Source organism: Lytechinus variegatus, chromosome 2 (genome assembly GCF_018143015.1).
Source record: "Lytechinus variegatus isolate NC3 chromosome 2, Lvar_3.0, whole genome shotgun sequence".
In the NCBI taxonomy this organism is placed as follows: domain Eukaryota; kingdom Metazoa; phylum Echinodermata; class Echinoidea; order Temnopleuroida; family Toxopneustidae; genus Lytechinus; species Lytechinus variegatus.
The window spans coordinates 72,673,817-72,696,589 of record NC_054741.1 but is presented as its reverse complement, the minus strand read 5'-3'; the positions used below and the strand labels follow the sequence as shown (position 1 = coordinate 72,696,589).

Here is a 22,773-nt window from a genome sequence, read left to right as displayed (position 1 = left end):
TCAATCATAACTCTTTGTAAGATGGGGCCCTGGTATGCTTTTTTAATTAGAGGACATGTAGTACAGGTTTCACTACATCATGGATGAATTGTTTATCCTTTCATTATTTTCAGTGTCCAAAGAGAACAGTTATATAAATGTTACATCATAGATCTTGTTTACTTTACCACTGGGAGAAATAGTGTTCTCAATATTTAAATGCTCAACTCTCTTATCATCTGTCCCAATTTACTTAAACTTTTACTGATCTTATTTGATTTTTTGTCTTTCATTGGCATCATCTTCATCATACCTATAAGAACTACCTTCATCATCACCACCACCATCATCATCACAGAGCTGCCAACCAGTACGTTTTTGCAACCAAAATACGACAGTCCATTTTTTTCTTTAAAAAACACGATTTTGTAAAAAAAATCATCTCTTTTCTCTATTTCATAAAACTTACAAAAATATGGTTATTGGATCAATTTAATTTCAGGTAACTTTTTTTTCAACCATTTTGTTAAAACCAGGGTGGAGATATACACGTTTTGATGCAGTGCGCATTTTAGCTTGCATGCAGCTTGAGCACCGCGATGAGCGTACGCGCAACGCATTTTATTATGAAATAAGGTTTTTTTTAGCACAGAATACAATTTTTCATTCCCAGAGGTTGGCAGGACTGTCATCATCACTATCAATCGTCACCATCACCACCAATTTTCATCATATGAAACATAATTAAATCCATCCAAAAAATAATATCACCTTGAATTCAGACTAATCTTTGTGCCAAAAGTTTATTGTATGCCATGACAAGTATCATCATTTATGGACGTGTATTAGTTTTAAAAAAATCTTTAATCATCGTAGTGTATAGTAGAGGCAAACCCTTCAACCAGCTTTACGCATTAAAGGTTAATCACTGGAATTTACACAGAATCATTCTTAATGACTATAAGGAGCCTAACGAATGCAAAAGAACCCTCACAGGTCAGGAGAATGAATTGACAACAATTCTCAAGACTCCATGTGAGTATTAGCACATGCTCTGTTCACACTTTGTTTACATGGCTTTGTTCTTTCCTTTGTTCCAGACACAATTTTGGTGGAAAGATGACTGGATTGGAAATGCAACCATTCTCTCAGTCCTTGTGCCTTTTTATGTATTAAAGCTCCTAAATGATATATACATTTGGAGGGATTAATGACTGCACACAAAATGCATGTTGCAAGCAATTTAACTTGGGAAAGAAAATGCTTGATGCATTGACATGGAACCATAACTGTACTTCTCTGCTGTCACATTTGATAATTATGGTACTTTCATTTTATAAATGAAAATTGTAAATTATGTAAATAAATTTGAATTTAAGTTACCAAAGGAGAAATGTGATATTGAATAATTTGTGTAATTTCTTTGTCTAATTTCAGGGGGCTCAATTGGTATATCTTAGAATAATAAAACTTGATCTAATTTTTGTTTGGTAGTACATATGAAAAGTGACAAATGATCTTATACAGAATGACAATTGATGTCTAATTCAAGAACACTGATATGTTGACCTAGGGAGTGTTCCATGAATCCTTTTGTTAGTAATGTTTAATGACAAGTTTGCTCTCAGCAAATCTGATGTAAGGATTTCAGTAGCTTATAACAGTTGTCAGTAAAAATCATACTGCCCTGTTTTTGAAACTTTAACAGATTGCAAGAAAATTGCTTTACAGAGTTATTGACGGTACTTACACATCACCACTACCCATCAAGATTGGCACAATGGCAATAACTGTGACATTTGTGAGCTACCATCATCAATATAATTTGGTGCATTTCTTTAGCTAAGGGGCACCCTTAAAAGAAAACCAGCATTTTTTTAAATTTAGATTCCTTTTCAGTGTCCCATTCAGTCCCTTCATTTAATTGCAGATAATCTCTTCTCTCACTGATGATCGCACAAGTCCTTTCATAGCCTATGATGCCCATTAACTTGCAGGATAAAAGATGGCTGAAAAGAAAGGGTCCAATGGATGTGACTGGTCGCTCAGGTACCTTACACCCTACCGAAAATGAACCACCACCACATTCTACCACCAAGATTAGTTCTCAGCTTCTCTACGAGAATAGGCTGGATTTCTTTCACTGGCTATGATGCTCAATCATGGCTGAACAGCCGGTTCTGTGGTATTCATTCATCCATAAACCACTTGATTTCAGATTGTCTCTGAAAATGGCTAGACTCTATCCATCAGCAATGATGGCCGTTCAGTTGCAGGATAAAAGATGGCTGAACAACAGGATCCTCTATGCTTACACAGCCATGGGCTTTACATGGCAGTGAGTTGTGTGGTCTTCGTTCATCCATACACCCCTTGATTTCCAATTGCTATATTACAGGATGTGTTAATAGCCTGGTGTAAAAGAAGGATAGAGAATGAAAATAATCACATAATCATTACTATATATCCTTCAAGTTCATTCATAATTATGTGTGATATGATAAACCTGAAATAGACACACTGTTGATATCTACACAATGAGTACAAACAGAATGAAAGATTGAACTGCCTCAATGGTTCAGTCTCGCTTTGCCTAATTCCATTTGATGTCACGGTGTAATCCACTTGTCTGCTTATGGTTTGTATTCAAATCATTTCGTCTAAAATTTGTCATCTAAATTATCAATTATTTTATCTGATTTCAACCAAGAATATATTCATTTTAACAAATTCCCACCAAATATCACTTACTCATGTGAATAGACAAACTGGAAATTGAAAACTTGGAGCAAGACTAAGTAACTAGATAATTTTTCATAGTAAAACAAAACAACCACTTCTTTAAAAGTAGATTAGACCCAAGTGATCAACAGACCTAATACATTGAGACATTGCAGCACTAGATATTTCTTAATTGGCTAAAAATCTCTGGACTTTGAATCATGAAGACATTAATTCATTTTCAAATCTCACAATGGCACTTACAGTTGGGCTCAAAATTTAGTGAACCCCACCTAACCACAAAATACACTCCTTAATGCTAATCAAGTGATGAATGTCGAAAATTATTGAATGTAATGTTATTACCTGACTTCACAATTAAATATCTAAAACATGGCAGAAATTTAACACTTAAAATGTATTTATTTTTCTGATGGGGTTCTCTAACTTTGGAGCACCACTGTATGTAGCTTAAATCTACATTTGCCACTCTCCACCCAGGTGTTAAATGAGTAAATTCTAGGATGTATGTGGTGGCATTGTATGTAAACATGAACATGAGGTAGGGAAAGTTCACAGCAGTGGGAGCAGTGCACCGAAATACATCACTTAAAATGACTGCATCATTGATTGGGTGGCAAAAGCTTTACCAGATAACATTTCTTATCAGAATAGCCACATAAGTTGTTCATTCAGTAGTCTCTACAAAACAATGTTATCTTTCTCCTCAATTGTAATATATCAAGTGACAGACAAGACAGACAATCCCATTTTTTTCTAGTGTTTAGTTTGACTCAGTAGGACTCAAGTTTAACCCAACATTAAGAACCTCCCATTCACAAGACTGAAATAAGCCACCTCATCCAGTATCATTATTAGAATAAGTTGCTTTATACCATCTCGGCACTAAACACATGTTTACATTGGTACACACCTGTCTTTGAGATTTGACAAGAGATGCTGTTCTACGGAGGTCATCCCGACTGGTGATCCCATCTCTACCATCTGCTCTCAGTTGAATACGTGTGTGAGGTACACTCAACCAGGTCCTGCCTAAAGACGGTTTGGGTTCACCTCTCTCACCTCTCACCATGTTATTACATACCTGCCACAAAAAAGTCAAGCAGCATATGAAATTAATAATAAATGAAGAAATAGAAAAATGGCAGATGATGAGTAATACAATTGTGATAATCGTTATTAATGTAATCATCATGCAATTTCTATCTAATGTATGGTAATTATTGTAACGGATCTTTTTTATGGACATAAAAAATACAAGTATTTGGACTTACAATTACAATGTTTACAAGACATAGAAAATCTTCATTGCATGTACCATATCTTGCTGCTTTCAAACACATTTTTAATGAATATTCTACTTTTTTACAAATGGCTCTTTCCAACCATATTTTTTTTAATAATACACCACGTGCTCTGGCAGCAATAAAGTGTTTTGTAATAAGTAGGCAGGGCCCTGTCTCACAAGGGGCCCGTTGCATAAAACTTTTTACCTGAGAAAACTCGGGTTGTTTTTTACCGGAGTTTTCGCACTGTGTTAAAGTCAATGGCAGAAATCAGACTAACCTTAGTTTACAGTTTTTACCAGAGTTTTCTCAGGTAAAAAAGTTTTATGCAACAGGCCCAAGGAGTTGTGACTGATTTGATCAATCTCAACTATGGAAAATCTATCAATGTCATAATACTTCATGCAATAAAGTATAATGCATAATAAATGTATAATGCAAAGATAATGATGCGTGTACGGGAATACTTCATCCATGTATTTAGAATGCACTTTGTAAAGTAATTCTAGATGTTGGCATCGCTGGTTTTTTATATTTGTGATTGATTGATCAATCGCAATTCTTTATAAGATATGTCCAATTTCTCAACTTACCACAACAGCTATGGAGTAATCAGCAGCAAGAGACTTCAATGACCTTGCCAGATGTACCATCATTCCCTGACCTAGCATCAAAGAAAGATGAAAGAACATAGAATTTTCTCTCTTTACTTCTGAATATTGCACAAAAAGCACATCAAAGACTTGTATTCAGAGAAAAGCTTCATTAAAGGGACTCTGGAAGGGAATGTCATATTGCTGACTTATTCAGACCTGCTGAATGAAATGGCTCATAATTCATCTTTAAACTTATTTGTATGACTTATTAAAAGGTGCAAAGAACCTTGTCCCCAACACGTTAAAATCACAAAATGAAATTGAACTGAAAGCCAACAAAATGACCATCAAATTATTTGTACATTTATTTTCCAAATGATCTTTGTGGAATATGTGTGATTTTGCTCAACGATTAGAAAAAAATACAATGAATTCTTCAAGTAGACAGGTCTATTTTCACGAAGTTATTCTACACATCCCCACTAATGTTTAATTTATGTTGGCAAATTTCAGCATATTTGGTTTACAGCCTAGAGTTCATTATTTAACAATGTCTCATGGATGTAAACTATGTCAGAACTAAAATCATATCCATCATACCAACAAATCATATTTTAAAAATATTTATATAAAAATACTTGGTAATTGCTAACTATGACTCATTATGTTTAGCATAATCAATTTTTTCACCTTCGCTGTGCTTGCCCCCAAGTAGTGGTGCTAAGACGGCTGTGACAGAATCCAAAACCACTAGCTTCAATGAACTATAGAATACATCAGTCCCACTGTCTATGGATGCCTTGATAGACTCTAAAAGGTCAAGGAGGTCATACAGGTCAAAGGTCTTCGCACAGTGTACTTTTTGCAATGCTGCTGCTGTAATCTGGAAAATAGAAAAGGATTGAAATGCAGAAGGGGCCCGTAAAACAAAGCTTAGCAATCACTGTGGAACATTTTTCTACGATTGATTGCATTCACTACAAGGTACGATTAACCGCTAACCTTTTTGTTACGGGCCCAAGGTTTTAAATGTTTGCAGGTAATTGATAAAGGCACAAGAGTAAATGATTTTTGAAGATGATTCACATAAAACTTTAGGACCCCCCACCCAGAGTTCTGTACAACTGTTGCATTTACATTGGTGTACTTGGTAACTGTCACAGGACTTGTAGGATGGTATTCTCACTGTGATGGTTTAGTTGACCCTAGGTTCACTTACACAATGTTTTTAGTGAGTGACATTTGCCACCTCATTCGAGAACAAAATTTCAAACATCAAGGTCAAAAGTTTTTCAAAAGTTACTTTGGATATGAAATGAGAAGAATATGACAATATGGAGATACAATTTATTTAATGTAAGTGTATTGTTTTGTACTTTTTATCTTTCATGAATGTAAAAATAAAGAAATATGAAAGCTTGCGTTCCTCAGAAATGCAGATTTAAATCCTTGTTAGTCTTGGGTGAGACCTGGTACTAGGATCTAGTACTCATTGGCAGATCATTGAGACACACATAAAAGCTTCTGGATGAAAATCTAAATGAGATCATGTTTGTCACTCTTGGTTTTGATGAATGATTTTCATTAGTATTTACGAAATAAAGTGAATGCTGAGCATCTTTGTAACATTAATGTAATGAAAATTAAATGGGGTGGGGTGAACTACTGCAGCAAATAATGCTGAATGACATTTATTCATTTCTCAATTAGATTACTAGGACTTGAAACAAAAAGAAAGAAGGAAAGAAAGAAAGAAAAAATAAGAAAGATACAATCCTTACTATACCTTTTCACTTGTGCTTTTATGAGCAATAATTTCATGAAGTCTACCAGCATCAAACCCACCATTGGTGTCCACATAGAGAACATTCTGTTCAGATGATACAGCTACACATGATGCTAAGGTAAGACAGAACTAAAAAAAAGAAAAAAACAATGATAAAGACAACATGTCAACATGGCCAAAACATATCATTCTGATGAAGGATGTTATTAGGATAATTTGCAATTTATCAAATCAATAGTCAAATGTTTAGTTTTGACTGAATAAAAGCATCAATGGAATTACTTGTTGCTCGGCATAAATGATTTTATTTAATTGCTAATTCAAATAACACTAATACTCATTGGAAGGATGATTCAATATGTTGAATCAAATATTTTCAGTAAAAACAGCTTGGAACAGGAATAGAATAACAATAAGTATTAAAATACCACCAAGGAAAGCTGGGTTTTAAAGTCTATATGAAAAAAACAACTGTTACCATTATTTCATCTGATATCGCACTAATCTATTAAATTTGAGAGAAAGTCTTTGACAAAAGAAGATGGAATGGTGTATTATCAATTTAACTTCTGACAACGTGAAGCAAATCAAATGAGAAACAATGAAAACTAATTGAGAAGACCCAAAATGAAGGTGTTATGCATACTATGAAGACAAAAAAGGTCTAATAAAAGTTCAATACCCTAATTACTTAATAACTCAATTTATACCAGAATTGTTTTGTATATACACAGAAGTAATCAGTTGTAATTTAATTCTGCTTCTTTCCCTTATGATAAAAATATTAATCAAAGATTTTCGTATATAGGGCATAACATATAGGCAATATTGCAATCCCAATTCACTTCAAGAACAGGTGGGGCATTGAGAAAGAAATATGTTTTAAAGAAATAAAAAATATGTCATTTTGTGATTTATACCAATACTAAAAATACATCTTTTTATTCAACTCATTAAACTTGCCAGAGATAAATATTACAGTTCATCTCTCATGAAACAGGCAACTCTCATGAAACAGACAATACTAAAAATACATCTTTTTATTAAACTCATTAAACTTGCCAGAGATAAATATTACAGTTCATCTCTCATGAAACAGACAACTTTGGATCGTCTACTCAACATATTAGTCAGCAATCCTAAGAAAAATATAATTCTCAATAGAATAGCATGTGAAGCATTGTACATTATTTCACTTACCTGTGTTTTGCCAATGGCTGCTTGACCAACAACCTCTGTCACCTCTGAGGTATAGACTCCACTGTCCAGGAGTTTATCAATGCTATAAAAAGTGAAATTATAAATAGAAACCATAAACATAAAATAACTAAGTTCTCCTTACATATGTCCAGTAGTTTATCAATGCTGTAGAAAGTAAAATTTTAAGTTGAAACCATAAACACAAAATAACTAATTTCTCCTTACATATGTCCAGTAGTTTATCAATGCTATAAAAAGTAAAGTTATAAATTGAAATCACAAACACACAAAAAAATCCTCACACAAGTTCTCCTTACATGCTAGTGTACTTTGTGACAAAAAGGATTCAAGAAAATAACATGGGTAGTATTCCAACCATAATTATCAGGAGACATTTAACATAATATATTTTGTAAAATTGTAGCTATGGCTACTTGTTTATTTTTAATGTTTAGACCTGTCTCATCTGTCCTGATAATTATCACATTTTGTACCAGTCAATCAAGACTCCATTTTTTCCTTCTTTTTTTTTTTGGGGGGGGGGTTCAATTCTTCACCCCTCCTAAAATTGGAATCGATTAATCCATCCAGTTCATATAAAAATCTCCAATCTCTGTTTCTAACATTCACTCACCTGTCACAACCTGTTGATAGATATGCAACTGTTGATAGAACCTCATCATACAGATCACTTCCATTGATGGGGAAGGCTGAATACTGGGCCAGGAGCAATCTCCTGATTGATGAGAGGACCTGAAAAAAAGTTTTTAAACAAAAAGAAAAGAAACAAGATTCAGGGAATATAGAAAGTGGCATACCATGTGTATGCAAGCTTGATAGAATCTCATCAGTAAAGACAGCAGTTTTTCAGTACATTAAGAAATTAGAATTTCCATACATGTTTTGATGAAAATAACATTTGGTTCATGATATGTTGCCTCTCATGATAATGTTGACAGTTTTTTTTTAATGTTTCTGACTAAAGTCTGTCTTGAAATGCCAGAGAACCCTGATAAAGTTGCAACTAACTATTCTGCCCTACAACAAACATTCCGTTGCATGCTTTGGACATTGTTGGGCCAGGAAAAGTTTTACATTTTCTCCATTGGAAGCAATTGCAAAAAAAATAACAATAGAAATAATGATGATGAGGAATTTAGGATGATGATAATAATGATAATAACTTTATACATGATACTCGATGTAGTAATCCGTTTGGCAGCTCATACAGGAAGTTATACTGGGATAATCAAACAATAATGGAAATAACAATAATGATGACGATGATGATGGTAATAATAATGAAAAGAATAAGAGGAAGAGGCAGAGAACAAGGAAAAATAAGAAGAATACATCTTGAATGAATAATTTAATATTCATAGCTAATTACACTAAGATTTTGATACAACCAGCAGTGGCAATTGTTTTTAAGTATAGAGTAAAGCTTCATTTTCTCACCTTGTAGGACAGGGAACATTTTTGGGACAACTCTTCTGTATCTGTAGTTACAAAATCAATAACTGTGGGGAAATCAAGATATAAACATTGAAAAATATTAAAATTTTAATCATTGACAGTCATTGTAAAAATTTGTAACTCTCATAATGTATACATGGCAAATATGAAGTTTATAATATGTCAAAGGATTTATAGCCCTATTCGTCTGTATATGGCAGTGAGTCCAAACTTTGCATGTCCATACTTCGCGGACAGTCACTATCTCAAAAACTATTCAATATCTTTAAAATCTGCCATCATCAACATGAAAAGTGACCTTAAATTACCCACTAGCATAATTTCTTTAGGATGAATTCAGTATTCATGGAAATATTGGCAAATTTGTCACCGTTAGCGCCCGTTCCAAAGAAAATCTGTACTCCTCAAAAAGCATCACACTATCACTATTTTGCAAGCAGATATCATCAAATATTTGAGTAAAACGTGGTACTGACATATTCTATACTTAGCATTTCGCCGTCTATCTGATATCTCACCATTTGAGTTTTGCAAAAAACTTTGGTCCGCGAATGTAGATCACACTTTTTCAGAACGGTTTTTCAGCACTGCACCCATTCGTTGATAGGAATAGAATTTTGACTAAATTTGAGATCGCAATGCCAGTGCAGCAAAACCCCTACTCCAAAAGCTTCAGACTCTGTTTATTGGTTGTTCCTCTGAACTCCGTTGGCTCCACTCACCAAAATACAGAGACCGAAGTTCTAGCTCAATCTGTACAGAGATTCAATGGCCATATGCTTATGTATTAAGTTCGAATAAAACAGGGAAGTGAAGTTGCACGACAGCTGAAGTCACTGTTTTTTCCCCTTTAAAGTTAATTTTTTCCTCGTTTTTTGCATTTCAGGCCAAAAATTTGCGAGCCATCGGTGTACAAGGAGAAATAAAAAAAAATGGTTTAAAAACTTCTTGAAGCAGATGGTTGCCAGCTGTCTACGGAACCCCTTGCCTTGACCTACTTCACATTTTTCATCAATAATTTTATAATTTGCGATCTTGCCATTAATTTGGTAGCTTTGAATATAATATATCTAAAATTAGATCTATGTAGACTATTGTTTTTGTATATTAAAAATATGAAAATTTTTTATCGAATTTTAGATCAATATTTTTTAAACTCTAACAGTAGAGGCGCACGGCCAATATGGGAGACTCTCTCCAATAGGGGAGACAATCTCCCACATTGGAGACTTGCTTTGCAAAAGGACAAAAGAAACAACACCAACAAGAGCATGATTTTTTCCACCCAAAATTTTGTCTCACTGAGGTCAGAAGCCCATTTGTTTTGTGTGTGATTGACAACAAAAATCCTTATCAAAACAAAAGTAGACGGTGAATTTTTAAAGTAGACGGTGAAAAGGGGTAATTTTTCATGAGGAATCTGATTATCACATTTTTATTTGCCGCCAAGGTAATCCTTTTGCCGCAAATGTAAACAAAGGAAATTGGTCTCCAAAACTGGAGACTGTCTCTGAAATTGGATACCCAAATTCTTCACAAAAGTCTCTGATATTGGAGATAATCTCCCACATTGGAGACAGTCTCCAATATTGGCCGTGCGCCTCTACTGTCTAAAGTTTGCGAAGTTTGGAATATTCTTCCCATTTGCCAGGGTCAGGAAACCAAACTAAAGATAACTGTTTAACTACTCCTCCGTCCGAAACAGCAGATTTATCTGTCAATGCCATTAGCATTGCATATGACAAATGACATGTCATTGTCACTGTCTGTGATTATTGAACGGTGAAAACGTATACAACACAATGTATACAAAAACCTTACTCGCACAGAATGTAACGAGTGGGACTGATATTTGAAGAAAAACACATCTAATCAATTATCAGTATCATTAAAATCTTACCAGTTTTTACTCCACACATATTCAAACTTTTGAGAACCTCACTGGTCATCGAAGGGCACATCCCGACTTGCAAAATTGGCATGGTTTCAGAGCAATAATAGAAATGAATATAAATAAGCAATTGCTACGAGTTGGCATAAAATAAGAAAATAATCAAAACAGTAAACTCGACTTGGACTGCTAGTCTACGGTTTAAAACCGTTTTAAACATGCATGTCGCGTTAACAACAGACACGTCTTGTCTATAGGGGGTCAATTCAGGTAATAGGGTATTGTTTTGTTTCCAATACTTGTTGAGGGTAGGGTTTCACACGCCTGCACTTGATCGGAGTGCATTTTCAGAAAATGGAAAATACTTGTTTATGGTGCTTTTCGAAACCCCCTGAGGTAGGCGGTATCACTCGTCGGAACTTAATTGTGCCCCGCCCGCCCGCGGCCGCCCCCCCATTGACTGCTACACATCCATGTCCGACAACCTCAGAAATGCATCCTAAATGGCGTACGGTAACTACATTAACTAAATTTGCAACCCTAAATGGCGTAACCAATGAAAAACTGAGCCACCCTGATAAGTGGCGTGAATGCAGGGGAATCCCGGATATATATCGAAATTGTTGATTTGATGACTGATGTTAAATACAACAGGCATAAATTCCATTTATTGAAGTTATTGAAAGTAAGGCCAACATTATGACTCTAATTAAAGGACATGTGCATCTCTTAATTAGCCAATTGGAATAGCCACACTGAGCTCTAAAGTGAAAAAGTGCCTGCCTTGACAATGCAGATCACTATCGTTTTACTAATTTTATCAAAACTTGAAAATAATGTGTTTAAAAATACATAGATTAATAAAACCTGTATCTTCTTTTTATATTTTTTATTGATAACGAAAAATAAATCAATATATGAATCAAACATGAAAAGGACAAAACAACAACAACAACAATTAACAGCATGACCGAATTTCCCTTATACATGTACAATGACAGGTACTCTTCATTCAAGTAATTAAACTTGTATCTTCTTGGTCAGTCCTGCACTCAAACAGGCTGAACGATGAAAAGGATCATGTCATCAGGTAATATTTCCAACCCCAAATGGCGTAATCTAACCAAATTAGCATTACCATCAATGGCGTGAAGAGCTGAGAGAAAAAGCTACTCTAGGCTATTTACCATGCAACAATTTTTTGCCGCCAAAGACGTCGACGACGCCTGAGTGCCTGAAACGGAACCATGTTCGATGCTTTTTCTGGACGTGGGTGCGTAGCAGCTTGGCCATATGTGGAGAGTGACCGCGGGCCGCGCCCCCGGGCCCCCCACGGAAATTTATTTCCATGCCCCCACCCCATCCGTCCGGCATGACTGACAGTATATAAACACCACCTAGTACACCTTTTGTTTGAAATGACAAAATTTAGACAATATATTGACAAAGTTGAAAATGAATTGAGTCGACGAATCTGAATTTTGTTCTATAACGTAATACCCACTAATGCGCATTAGTGGGTATTACGTTATAGAACAAAATAGGTTTGCTGGCCAGTGGCGGGGCGGGGGGGGGGGGGCTGCTGGCCTGTGCCCCCCCTTGAGAGACATAATCAAATTTTGTCATGTGTAAATATACCGTTTTAACTCAAGTACGTGCCCCCCTTTTATGAAAGTGAGGACCTTTTTATTTGCTTGTCAAACCTTCAATTTTAGGTGAAAAACCTTTCTTGGGCCCCTTTTTTGGTCTATATCCACCCCTGAGGGCCCCTGATGCTGGCACACTTGATGTACTCATTCGTAATAGGTCCATGATGTACTATAGGCCCTATATAGCTGCCTTACAGGCCATGCTGACATGTTTTCATCATCTTGTGTTTTGTTCTGTGTAAAACCAGTGAAAAAAAAAGAATTGCAAACCGGAGAGTTCAGTGCTTTTATCAGGGTCTTAGAAATAGACTGGTTTTTAACAGGCGGGGCCAAAATACTCATACGTAATTGGTTGAAAAATTCATGCACGAGCAATGCATGTGGCCCGTGTTTATGATCGATATGCCGATGTTCGTGCTGTGTACGAACGGTATTTTCAGGGATATTTTCCCCCAATTTTATCAACTCGGGCGATTCTAAATCTGCTTCAAATTTCTAAATTTCGTAAGTATTCATGTGAGGAACACGTCTATGGAGTTTCCGAATCGTGAAAATTACGTTTTGTACAAAATTAATTACCTACTCTCAGTGAAATCTTTGCTTGCGAATTGCGTTTGTAAAAATTGTGTTGAACATTGCCTGTTGGATCTTGGATGTGTTTTGAGTGTTACTTTGTCTTCTTGTTTTGTGAGATGAAAGTTTGAAAGCTGTCGTGTTGTGTTCGAATGATATGAAATAGCCGTAGAGAAGTGACGCTCACACCACACTGTGTGACTGAAAAAGGTCCATTTCTTCTGATAAAGTACAGTCCACCGACTGGTGTATTGTCGTTTTCTGTCATGGCCGGGATTAGTATGATTAGACAGCTGGCAGCTGTCTGTTTCGAGGAGTTTTTTTTACCTTTAAAATTTTTTAAAAATTTCTCCTCGTATGATGGGGTGTCCAAACTTCGCGCACTATTCAAAAATATTCATCAGGCTTAATTTTGTTCACAAAATGTTCATAATTTATACAAAACCAATTCAAGAAACAGTTACCACATTGACGGCAAGATCATAAACTATAAAATCATGGACGAAAATGTAAAGTACATGTAGGTCAAGGGGCTTCTATTCCGATCGGCGAATGCGGGCTGTGCTGGAAAACCGTTCAGAAAAAGTGTGACCTAACTTCGCGCACCAAAGCTTTTGTGGAGATTTATTAATAAAACAAAAACTCAAGTTCAAAAAGTGAATATCAGAATGATGACAAAATGCTATGGAATCAGTTAGTACCACATTTAACTCACATTTTTGATGATTTCTGCTTGCAAAATGGTGATATATCGTGATGCTTGTTGATTTCTTCAAAACGGGCGCCAGCGGTGACAAATTTGCTGATCTTTTGCCAATATTTTCATGAATACTGAACTCATCCTAAAGAAACTTTCACCAAAGGGTAATTTTAGGTCGCTTTTCACGTTAATGATATCAGATTTTTAGGATATTGGCTAGTTTTTGAGATAATGACCGTCCGCGAAGTATGGACACACGCGAAGTTTGGACTCACTGCCATACATAGGAGCATGATTAGGGCTTAGGCTGGTTAGGGGGTTAACCCCCAATGGGGCTCATCGGGTTTTGTCTTTATTTTATAAAATTCTGTTTTGGCCTGAAATGCACCAAAACGGGGAAAAATAAAAAAGGAAAAAAACAGTGACTGACTTCGGCTGTCGCACAACTCCCACTCCCTGGTTTATCCGAACATAACACAAACATATGGCTATTGGTTCCTGTTAGGCTGTACAGATTGAGTTAGAACTTCGGTCTCTGTAATTGGTGAGTGGAGCTAATGGAGTTCAGTGGAACAACCAATAACATAACAGAGACCGAAGCTTTTGGTCTAGACCAGGATTAACTCGGGAGTCGACTGTACAAAACTGGGAGACACTCACTGGGGTAGATTGGGGTCTCAATAGTAATCTTGATATTAAAAATGTGGAAACAGAAATTATGCACTTACAACGATTATGTGGATGAAGGTCTATCATGACACACAAATCCTGACATTGAGGCACAGACTGGAACCTAAAAAACCCCTGATAAGTTCTTTCGCGATACCTCTCCTTTTAAAATTCAAAACAAAATGGTCGATTGAGACAGAGGGTATATAGTTATTTATTTTTTTTGAGGTTCCATTCTGTGCCTCTATGTCAGGCTATGTGTGTCACGATAGACCTTCATCCATAACCGCGGTAAGTGCATAATTTCTGTTTCCACATTTTATTAAGATAACTATTACTATTGAGACCCCAATCTTCCCCAGTCCCGTGTCTCCCTCTTTTGCACGGTCGACTCCTGGGCTCTGGCCCAGTTCGCAGGTTACACCAAGATATGCCATATGGTCCGATGAGACTCCATCTGGCTCCGCGCCCGCGGCATCACCTCTGTCAATCATGTCAATAGATTGATGATGGCCATGGGGCTCGTAGTGATGTACCTCATGCTCTAGTGATGTTCGTGTAGAATTATAGGTGTAGCAGTAGGGAAGTGGAGTGGAGCCAAAATGAAATACACTTGAGGTACATGTACATGTAGTGGTGGTGGAACTCCACCAATGCCGAACGCCTTAACTACAGTACAGCCTCTACAGAGAAAAGGGTGCGATTTTGCACCATCTTCAATTAGGTCTAGATCTAATCTTAAATTTTGCATTTTGACGAGAGAAAAAAGAATAAATGATAAAGTCTTAAAGATAAATTTATATGAAATTATACAATCAGCTAATACCACCTTTCTGAAAAATGCATGTATGCTGGAAAACAGCCAATTTTAATGAAAAATGATCATGATCAGCCAGGTTCTTCTTTGATCGCCAGCCTTAGCTGCGCTGATTGCGATTGAGCAATCTAAGAAGAACCTGGCTGGTCCTGATCTGTTTTTCATCAAAATTTGTTTTGTTCCAGCATATTTTTTATAAAGGTGGTAAGCTGATTGTATTTAATATAAATTCATCTTTATAATTTCTTCCCTTTTCCCCCATCAAAAAGCAAAATTTAGGAGTAATCGCACCCTTTTCTCCATAGACGCTGTGAATAGGCGTTAGTGGAGCTCAGAAAATGTTTATAAAAAATCCTCTGAAACAGCAGATTTATCAGTCTAAGCAGTATGGACTACCAGGCAAGCTGGTCAGCTTCCAATTGATTGGTTGATCAAGTCTAAGACTGAGTAGCCAGGACTCCCAAGAGAATAAAAATCATTCAGTATCGTGAGCTTACTCTCCATTAGTCCAGATTGGACCTTGTTGTTTGGAAATGCCCTTTCCCAAAAGCTAACATAGAGGGCACATGTCTCCCAATCTCTAATCAGCGCCAATCCACTCGACCTTGTTGTTTGGAAATGCCCTTTCCCAAAAGCTAACATAGAGGGCACATGTCTCCCAATCTCTAATCAGCGCCAATCCACTCATCTTTGCTCCCCACAAAGATGAGTGGATTGGCGCTGATTAGAGATTGGGAGACATGTGCCCTCTATGTTAGCTTTTGGGAAAGGGCATTTCCAAACAACAAGGTCCAATCTGGACTAACTCTCCATGGAGCCAGGGCATGGGTCAGTATCATCAATTTAGCTGTTGGGCATACTCTAAATGAGACCTTCCACCTCTGAAAAACTTAAAAAAGGGAGATCTAGTCCTAGATCTATTTTCCTTTAATATAAAAAATAAAGTTGAAAGTACTTATCCACACATAACTTATCTAAAAAAGTAAATGGCTAATCTCTCAACATCAGGCATATTTGATTTTTCTCTTTTATTGCAAATCCATTTTTTGTTTGGATAGACTTCCCCTTTAAAGTAGAAATATATTGAAAATCGTAAAACTGGAGAATCATATATCACAATAAAGGAGAAAATAAGGAGAACACGATGGTGTACATCATTTATCATGGAGACGGATGAAACTCAGTTAATTGATAGTTTAAAGTTCTCTCTCTGAATGCTTCAAACACGCAGAATTACGTCCGCGAATTGGGGATTTTTTATGACGTCACTGTCTGTACGAGAGGCGTGATTGGCTCTCCCACGTGAAGCTCCACTTGCATGCAAAACCTGTTGCAAGGGTACATTTTCTCCACATTGTCACTGAATACTTCGATCCCGAAATGATCGAAAGAAAACCCAGAATTTTATCTAGATTTGGATTTTCAAATTGATGATTTTGAGATGAAGAGAATGATGATGAAGTGAAACAACACAGTGCCGTAGTTGGAGGTAAATTGGGGGAATTACGCCGATGATGATGATGATGAAAATTCAACTTGCAACACAATCACAAGTAAAGTCATGTACATACCGATTCGCTACCAATTCATGCTGCTGGAAGTGCTAGCTACACCGCGCGGGCCAAATTGAATTCATGCTGAACATGAATAACCACATCCAGACAGTCTATCATAAGAAGGAAAATGATATAACTGTACTTACAAACAAGTGAATAATCCGAACCTGAAGGCAAATCAACTCAACGAATAGTACCAGACGATATGGCATATGCACTGACGATAAACTTCATGTGGCTGGATAGATTGTCACTCGTTCTGTTAGATGTAACTTTTATCTCATTAATTTGACAAAATTACGAAACTCCGGGAATTATTATTCTATATAAAAATATAGTAACATCTCTTATCATTTTTTGAATTACGATAAAACCTGTTTTGAAGGAAAACGTTGAGGTAAATTAAAATTAGATGTAAAAGATCATCCCATCATGCGTAGCATTATGTGATCGTAAACAAACCATCACAACAACACATGCCGTATTGTTTGCTCGCCTTGGCTGAGACTGAGAGAATAGATCTATGCAGGTGTTGCACAGCTCTCAATCAGCAAGGAAGGAATACGTGCATGTTTGTGATGGTTTGTTTGCAATGACATACAAGCTACGCATGTTGGGGGGGGGGATTTAAAAGTAATTTTAGTTTATCTCAACGTTTTCCTTCAAAAGAGGTTTTATCGTAATACAAAAAATAATAAGAGATGTTACTATATTTTTATATATATAAATAATTCCCCGAGTTTCGTAATTTTGTCAAATTAATGAGTTACAAATTACATCTAACAGAACGAGTGACAATCTATCCCAGGCCCAGCCACATGAAGTTTATCGTCGGTGCATATCGTCTGCTGCTATTCGTTGAGTTGATTTGCTTTCAGGTTAATTCGGATTATTCACTTGTTTGTAAGTACAGTTATATCATTATTTTCCTTCTTATGATAGACTCACCCTGGATGTGGTTATTCATTTTCATGGATTTAATTTGGCCCGCGCGGTGTACGTATAACTACCACTTGTAGCAGCAGCTGCATGAGTTGGTAGCGAATCGGCATGTGACTTGTGATCGTCAGGCAAGTTGAATTTTCATCATAATCATCGGCATTGTTCCCCCATTATTTACCTCCAACTACCTCACTGTGTTGTTCACTTCATCATCATTCTCTTCATCTTTAAAATCATCAATTTGAAAATCCAAATCTAGATAAAATTCTGGGTTTTCTTTCATTTCATGATAGAAGTATTCAGTGACAGTGTGGAGAAAACGTACCCACGCAACAGGTTTTGCATGCAAGTGGAGCTTCACGTGGGAGAGCCAATCACGCCTCTCGTACAGACAGTGACGTCATCAAATTCCAGTCAATTCAGAGACCGATGCGAGGCATATTTCGGAGGGGCATTTTAGCGTTTCTTAATCGGCGATTTTCACCTTTTTGTATTATTTTCGGTATTTTTGAATGACCCACTGATGATCCCCACATCATTACCTTTCCATTGATATATAATAAGACCACATTCATAATCAATATATTTCTCCTTTAAAATATATTTATCCCACAACACCCTGTACACAAAAGTTGTATCATATTTTCAGATAAGAATGTTTTATCAAACTGGCATTGATCTCAAATTTCTGGATACATGTAAGTAGATAGAAATTGAGATAAATTTCCCTTTGAGTTTGAATTAATAATTCTATCACAAGTTTACACCTTTTTATAAGACAGGGCCCTGATTAATTGATATGTTGGATTTAAACAGGCTTTACTCAGTAATTCTAACAAGTATGTACGCATGTAATGGAGTTCTGTTGCAGACAGACAGCCTTTGACATAGGTGGTGAGTGAGCAATTTCTCCAAGCTGCAGACTTGCAGAGTTCATTTGGGTTATATCTTGTCTCCTTGAAGTATTCCTACTCAGACTGGACTAAACTTATTTAATTTACTTCATGTATGGCTGATGAGTCAAGAAGCTAATGTTGCATGCAAACGGATGAAATATTGTAGTATGTCTTGTCTGAATGTGTAGTGTTCAGACACTGTTTTTGCTGAACATACATTTGTACCTATTTAGTCAGGTTATTTGGTTCCTTCAGAACTAGTTAATAGACTCCCAAATTAGAGCAAAAATCAGAGATGATAATCAAAATCAAATATTTGATTGATCAACTGCTAAAATTCATGAAAATAATGACATAAAAGTTAGTCCAGCATGCACATTATGTCAACACTTGATGAACAAAGGACATGATAAAACCATTTAAGCTGTTATCTGAAATTGAACTTAAAGTTAAATTTTGCTTTAATTCTTGTGGGTGCATAGATAAATGTACATGTGTCTGTAGATGCATATATTGAGTAGTCTAATACTGTATGTACAATTTCGTTGAATTATGATTATAGGAAATGCATATAATCCTGCAATGTAGAAATACATCCAAGTAGTATTCAAGGCCTGCTTGATAACATATATTTGTAATGTTTAACATTTACAAACTAATGTTTGTTGTTGTTACTTTGTCCATTCACTTGAACATCATTAAATAATTTATTGAATTGGATGAATATACATGTAAGATTGCCATTTGATATTTTCAAACTATATATATGGAAAAACTGAATTCCCTCCACTTCAAAGAGGTACATGTATAGCAGTATAACCTTTTGACAGAAAAAATTGAACAAATCTGTGTTGTCAGAGTGTTCCTACATGTACCATATTGTTCTATTTAAAAGCAATTTAATGTTCCTACAGTACAGTTATTAACTAACTTCTTTGTAAAGTTAGAAAAAAAATATTAGATCATGTATGAATGAGGACATACAGGTACAGAAAGGCAAATTTGTTTTTATTAAAAAGAGTAATTTTCTGAATTTCATAAATTTGCCAAATTTCTTTCTTGTTAATATTCAATTGTCATGATTGTATCCTGAGTTCCTAATATTTGTGTATTCAGTTTTAGGGAAAATTTCTGATGTTCATATTTTTCATAAATAATATCATTATTGCTTCATTGTACTTACAAATCCTTCCAAATTACTGATAAAAAATTCAAATTTTGCTTTCAAAATGTTATTGTTGTCCTATATTGAGTGAGCACACATGAATATAAACTGCATGGAATAAAGAAATTCTTACAGGGAAGTTTTTGTCAATTGATATGAGGAGCACTTAAAGTTCTACAGCCTGAGTTAAACATTTTGTAGACTGTATTTGAAAACTGTATATTAGGGCCTTAGGGGAACTTGCCTTTATAGACAGTTCAAAGAAATTGATCTGAAACTTGAAGCTTGGCATGTCACTGTCTGTGCCCCAGTTTAATATGATTATAATATGAGGTGACTTCTTTTCATTGCCTTGTGCAGTGCTACTGGGTATGATCAATGCTAACTCGTTTCTATCACCGTCCAAATGTGAGTTGCTTTTTGAAACTGGAACAAATTGTGGCTAGAGTGACCTTTTATGAGATGCAATACGGTTATCTAAATCTTGAATTTTGCAACTTATTCGCTAGAATTTCTTTCTTCAAAATAATTCTCTATTCTACTTTATTTTTACTTTTACTTAATTGTTCTTCTTTATGAATGTGTATATTTTCTTGCAAGATGAGCCTCTTTTATACATGATCGTATTCTCCATGGTGTGCATCAATTAAGTTGTGACTATTTTTCTAAGTTATCATTTGTTTGAAATTGAATCAGATCCCAGATTTATAATTTTTCCTGGGGGGGGGGGGGTGGGATGAACGCTTTTACAAGCAATGGATGTAAAGAAAATTTCTTGATTGAAATCTTTGCAGGTGACAAAAGGCCTACATGTATAATTATCAAGAGGGTGCTTAATCTCGTTTAATGTTCCAATCTAAATTTTCATGATCAATAAAAAATGATATATTAACCACTACATGTATATAAATGATTGCATCATTACCAAACTATATCACATCCTTATTGACAGACAGTGTTTATTAATATCTGTCATCAAGTGATGAACTTTCAGTGATCCATCTCCCTCTCTGTATTGAGAATCTAATCACTGTATGATGACATAACGCTGCATTAGGATATCTACCCAGACTGCTTTGCAGCAACGTGATGTAGTTTGTGTCGTTAGGCCACCCAACACTGCTGGGTGGTGACGTGATTCTGCATTCACTGGAGGTTTCATTTATTTACACTCTTATGACGTGGGTGCATGCTCGGCTGCTCGCCTTTCAAAATAGCATTCATGATATAAATATGGATGGACATGTGACTGCATGATTAAATCACACATGTATCTAAAAGTAGATGAGAATCAGATTATTTTGGCCACAGGGTACATTTAGTTTCCTTTGTTTTTGAGAGCTTGAAAATTGAAATCCTTTGATGCATTTTGATGATGCAGGATAACTATATTTTGTAGCATACTTCTTTTATACTATATACCTGCCAAGTGTTCTTATTGAATTGGAATATTTTTTATCAGGAAAGGCAATTGTTATTTTAACCTGTATCTATTTGTTCTTGTTTCTGTATTTTTTTTAGCAAGTGGAAATTTCATCATTATATTTCATGTCTATCAATGTTAGCAGGTATACTATCAAATCAGGACCCAAAAAAAATCAGCCTCACTCCTCAGACTCTGTCCATATGGTGGTCCAAAATGTATGACATTCCAAAAATTTGTTCTGTATAAAGTAGCACATCCTTTACATAGGATAGATTCCATATGAACTGATGAAAGCAGAAAAAACCTTCCACCTTAATATCATTGATATATGGCCATTTAAATAAGATTAAAACTAAAATAGTGAAAAAGATGCCACAATATCACCTACATGCAAGTGTAGACATAGTGTTACGATATAACAATAGGCCTACATGTGTATGTACGTGTAAGATATGGAAAAGAGCTAGCGTTTTTCTAATTTTCAATATAAATGATATACATGTACATGTAAGCATAGGAAATACAATTTAAGTAAACAAAAATCGGTTTAAAATGAATACAAGCACAATCTATGTGTGTTTACAAATTGCATGCATTTTTAATATGACAAATATTCCTATAAGTTCATATGCGTATACATGTAGTGTATGTCCCACCTTGTACAATGTATCCTACTTATAAATTGCAACATACAAAGTGTGTTTTTTTAATGAGGAGGAATTTTTTGGCAATTGAACTTCCAAGTTGCTTTGCATTTTTGTGCAGGCCTGATGGTAGGCTTATATATTCTTTTGAAAATAAATTAATGAGTTTTAATTAAGATGAGTATTTTTGTGTTTGTTTTATCCATAATAATGATGTCACATGTTTTGCCGAGTTGCCAGCACTTTCAGAGTAGAAAGTTTGTTGACCCTGACCTAATTGGATAAACCCCCAGCATTGTCTAGTCTTTGGCCTCAGACACTGTTGAAGCATGAACAGCATGTCATGGTTACTTTCAATTCTAAGGATGCTCTTGTGTGCATAGTTTATGCATCATATCAAGTATTGAACATAATATTACTGGATGTTTCAGAGTAGATTACAGATAGGCCTACATGTACATAGTCCTTGCTATGTACACTTTCAAAATAATGTGTACATGTACAGTGTAGGCCTATAGTACTTAGGAGTTGTTGGGAGTAAGTTTTCTGGTCTGACATTTACTGAATTTGAAAGAGTATGATTTTAATCAATATTTATATGGAAGGACAAAAATTGGTATTGTGTATGCTCCACATGTATGTCATTGAAATGCAAAAATTGCTATACACCTGTACTATGTACATTTATGTGAACCACGTAAAATGATACATGTACATGTAGGCCTATACACATGTAAAAGTCAATTTAGTCTGATAAAACATACCTGTAGGCTTATAAGT

At 35.6% G+C, this 22,773-nt stretch overlaps 2 protein-coding genes across 2 annotated transcripts in view; one reads left to right on the top strand and one right to left on the bottom strand.

Moving 5' to 3' along the window:
• Positions 1-768: 768 nt before the first annotated feature.
• LOC121408939 (DNA repair protein RAD51 homolog 4-like) lies at positions 769-11,228 on the bottom strand. The gene is made up of 9 exons (XM_041600664.1): positions 10,966-11,228; positions 9,048-9,109; positions 8,224-8,342; positions 7,590-7,671; positions 6,390-6,518; positions 5,294-5,486; positions 4,601-4,671; positions 3,635-3,805; positions 769-2,391 (listed from the first exon to the last, which is right to left on the bottom strand). The coding sequence occupies exons 1-9, from the start codon at positions 11,045-11,047 to the stop codon at positions 2,338-2,340; spliced, it is 963 nt and encodes a 320-aa protein (XP_041456598.1). The 5' UTR covers positions 11,048-11,228; the 3' UTR covers positions 769-2,337.
• A 1,577-nt stretch (positions 11,229-12,805) lies between these two features.
• LOC121408938 (phosphorylase b kinase gamma catalytic chain, skeletal muscle/heart isoform-like) overlaps positions 12,806-22,773 on the top strand; it is a 31,308-nt gene continuing 21,340 nt past the window's right edge. Inside the window, exon 1 of the mRNA XM_041600662.1 lies at positions 12,806-13,109. The gene's annotated coding sequence lies outside the window, so the exon portion shown is untranslated. The remainder of the gene's footprint in view (positions 13,110-22,773) is intronic.

Excerpts from the sequence above, each read along its gene's own strand:
- LOC121408939 (XM_041600664.1), bottom strand. The coding sequence starts at position 11,047 with ATGCCAATTTTGCAAGTCGGGATGTGCCCTTCGATGACCAGTGAGGTT. Across the intron at positions 6,519-7,589 it reads CAGCCATTGGCAAAACACAG|TTCTGTCTTACCTTAGCATC; the intron begins GTAAGTGAAATA and ends TCTTTTTTTTAG. Across the intron at positions 5,487-6,389 it reads ATAAAAGCACAAGTGAAAAG|ATTACAGCAGCAGCATTGCA; the intron begins GTATAGTAAGGA and ends TCTATTTTCCAG.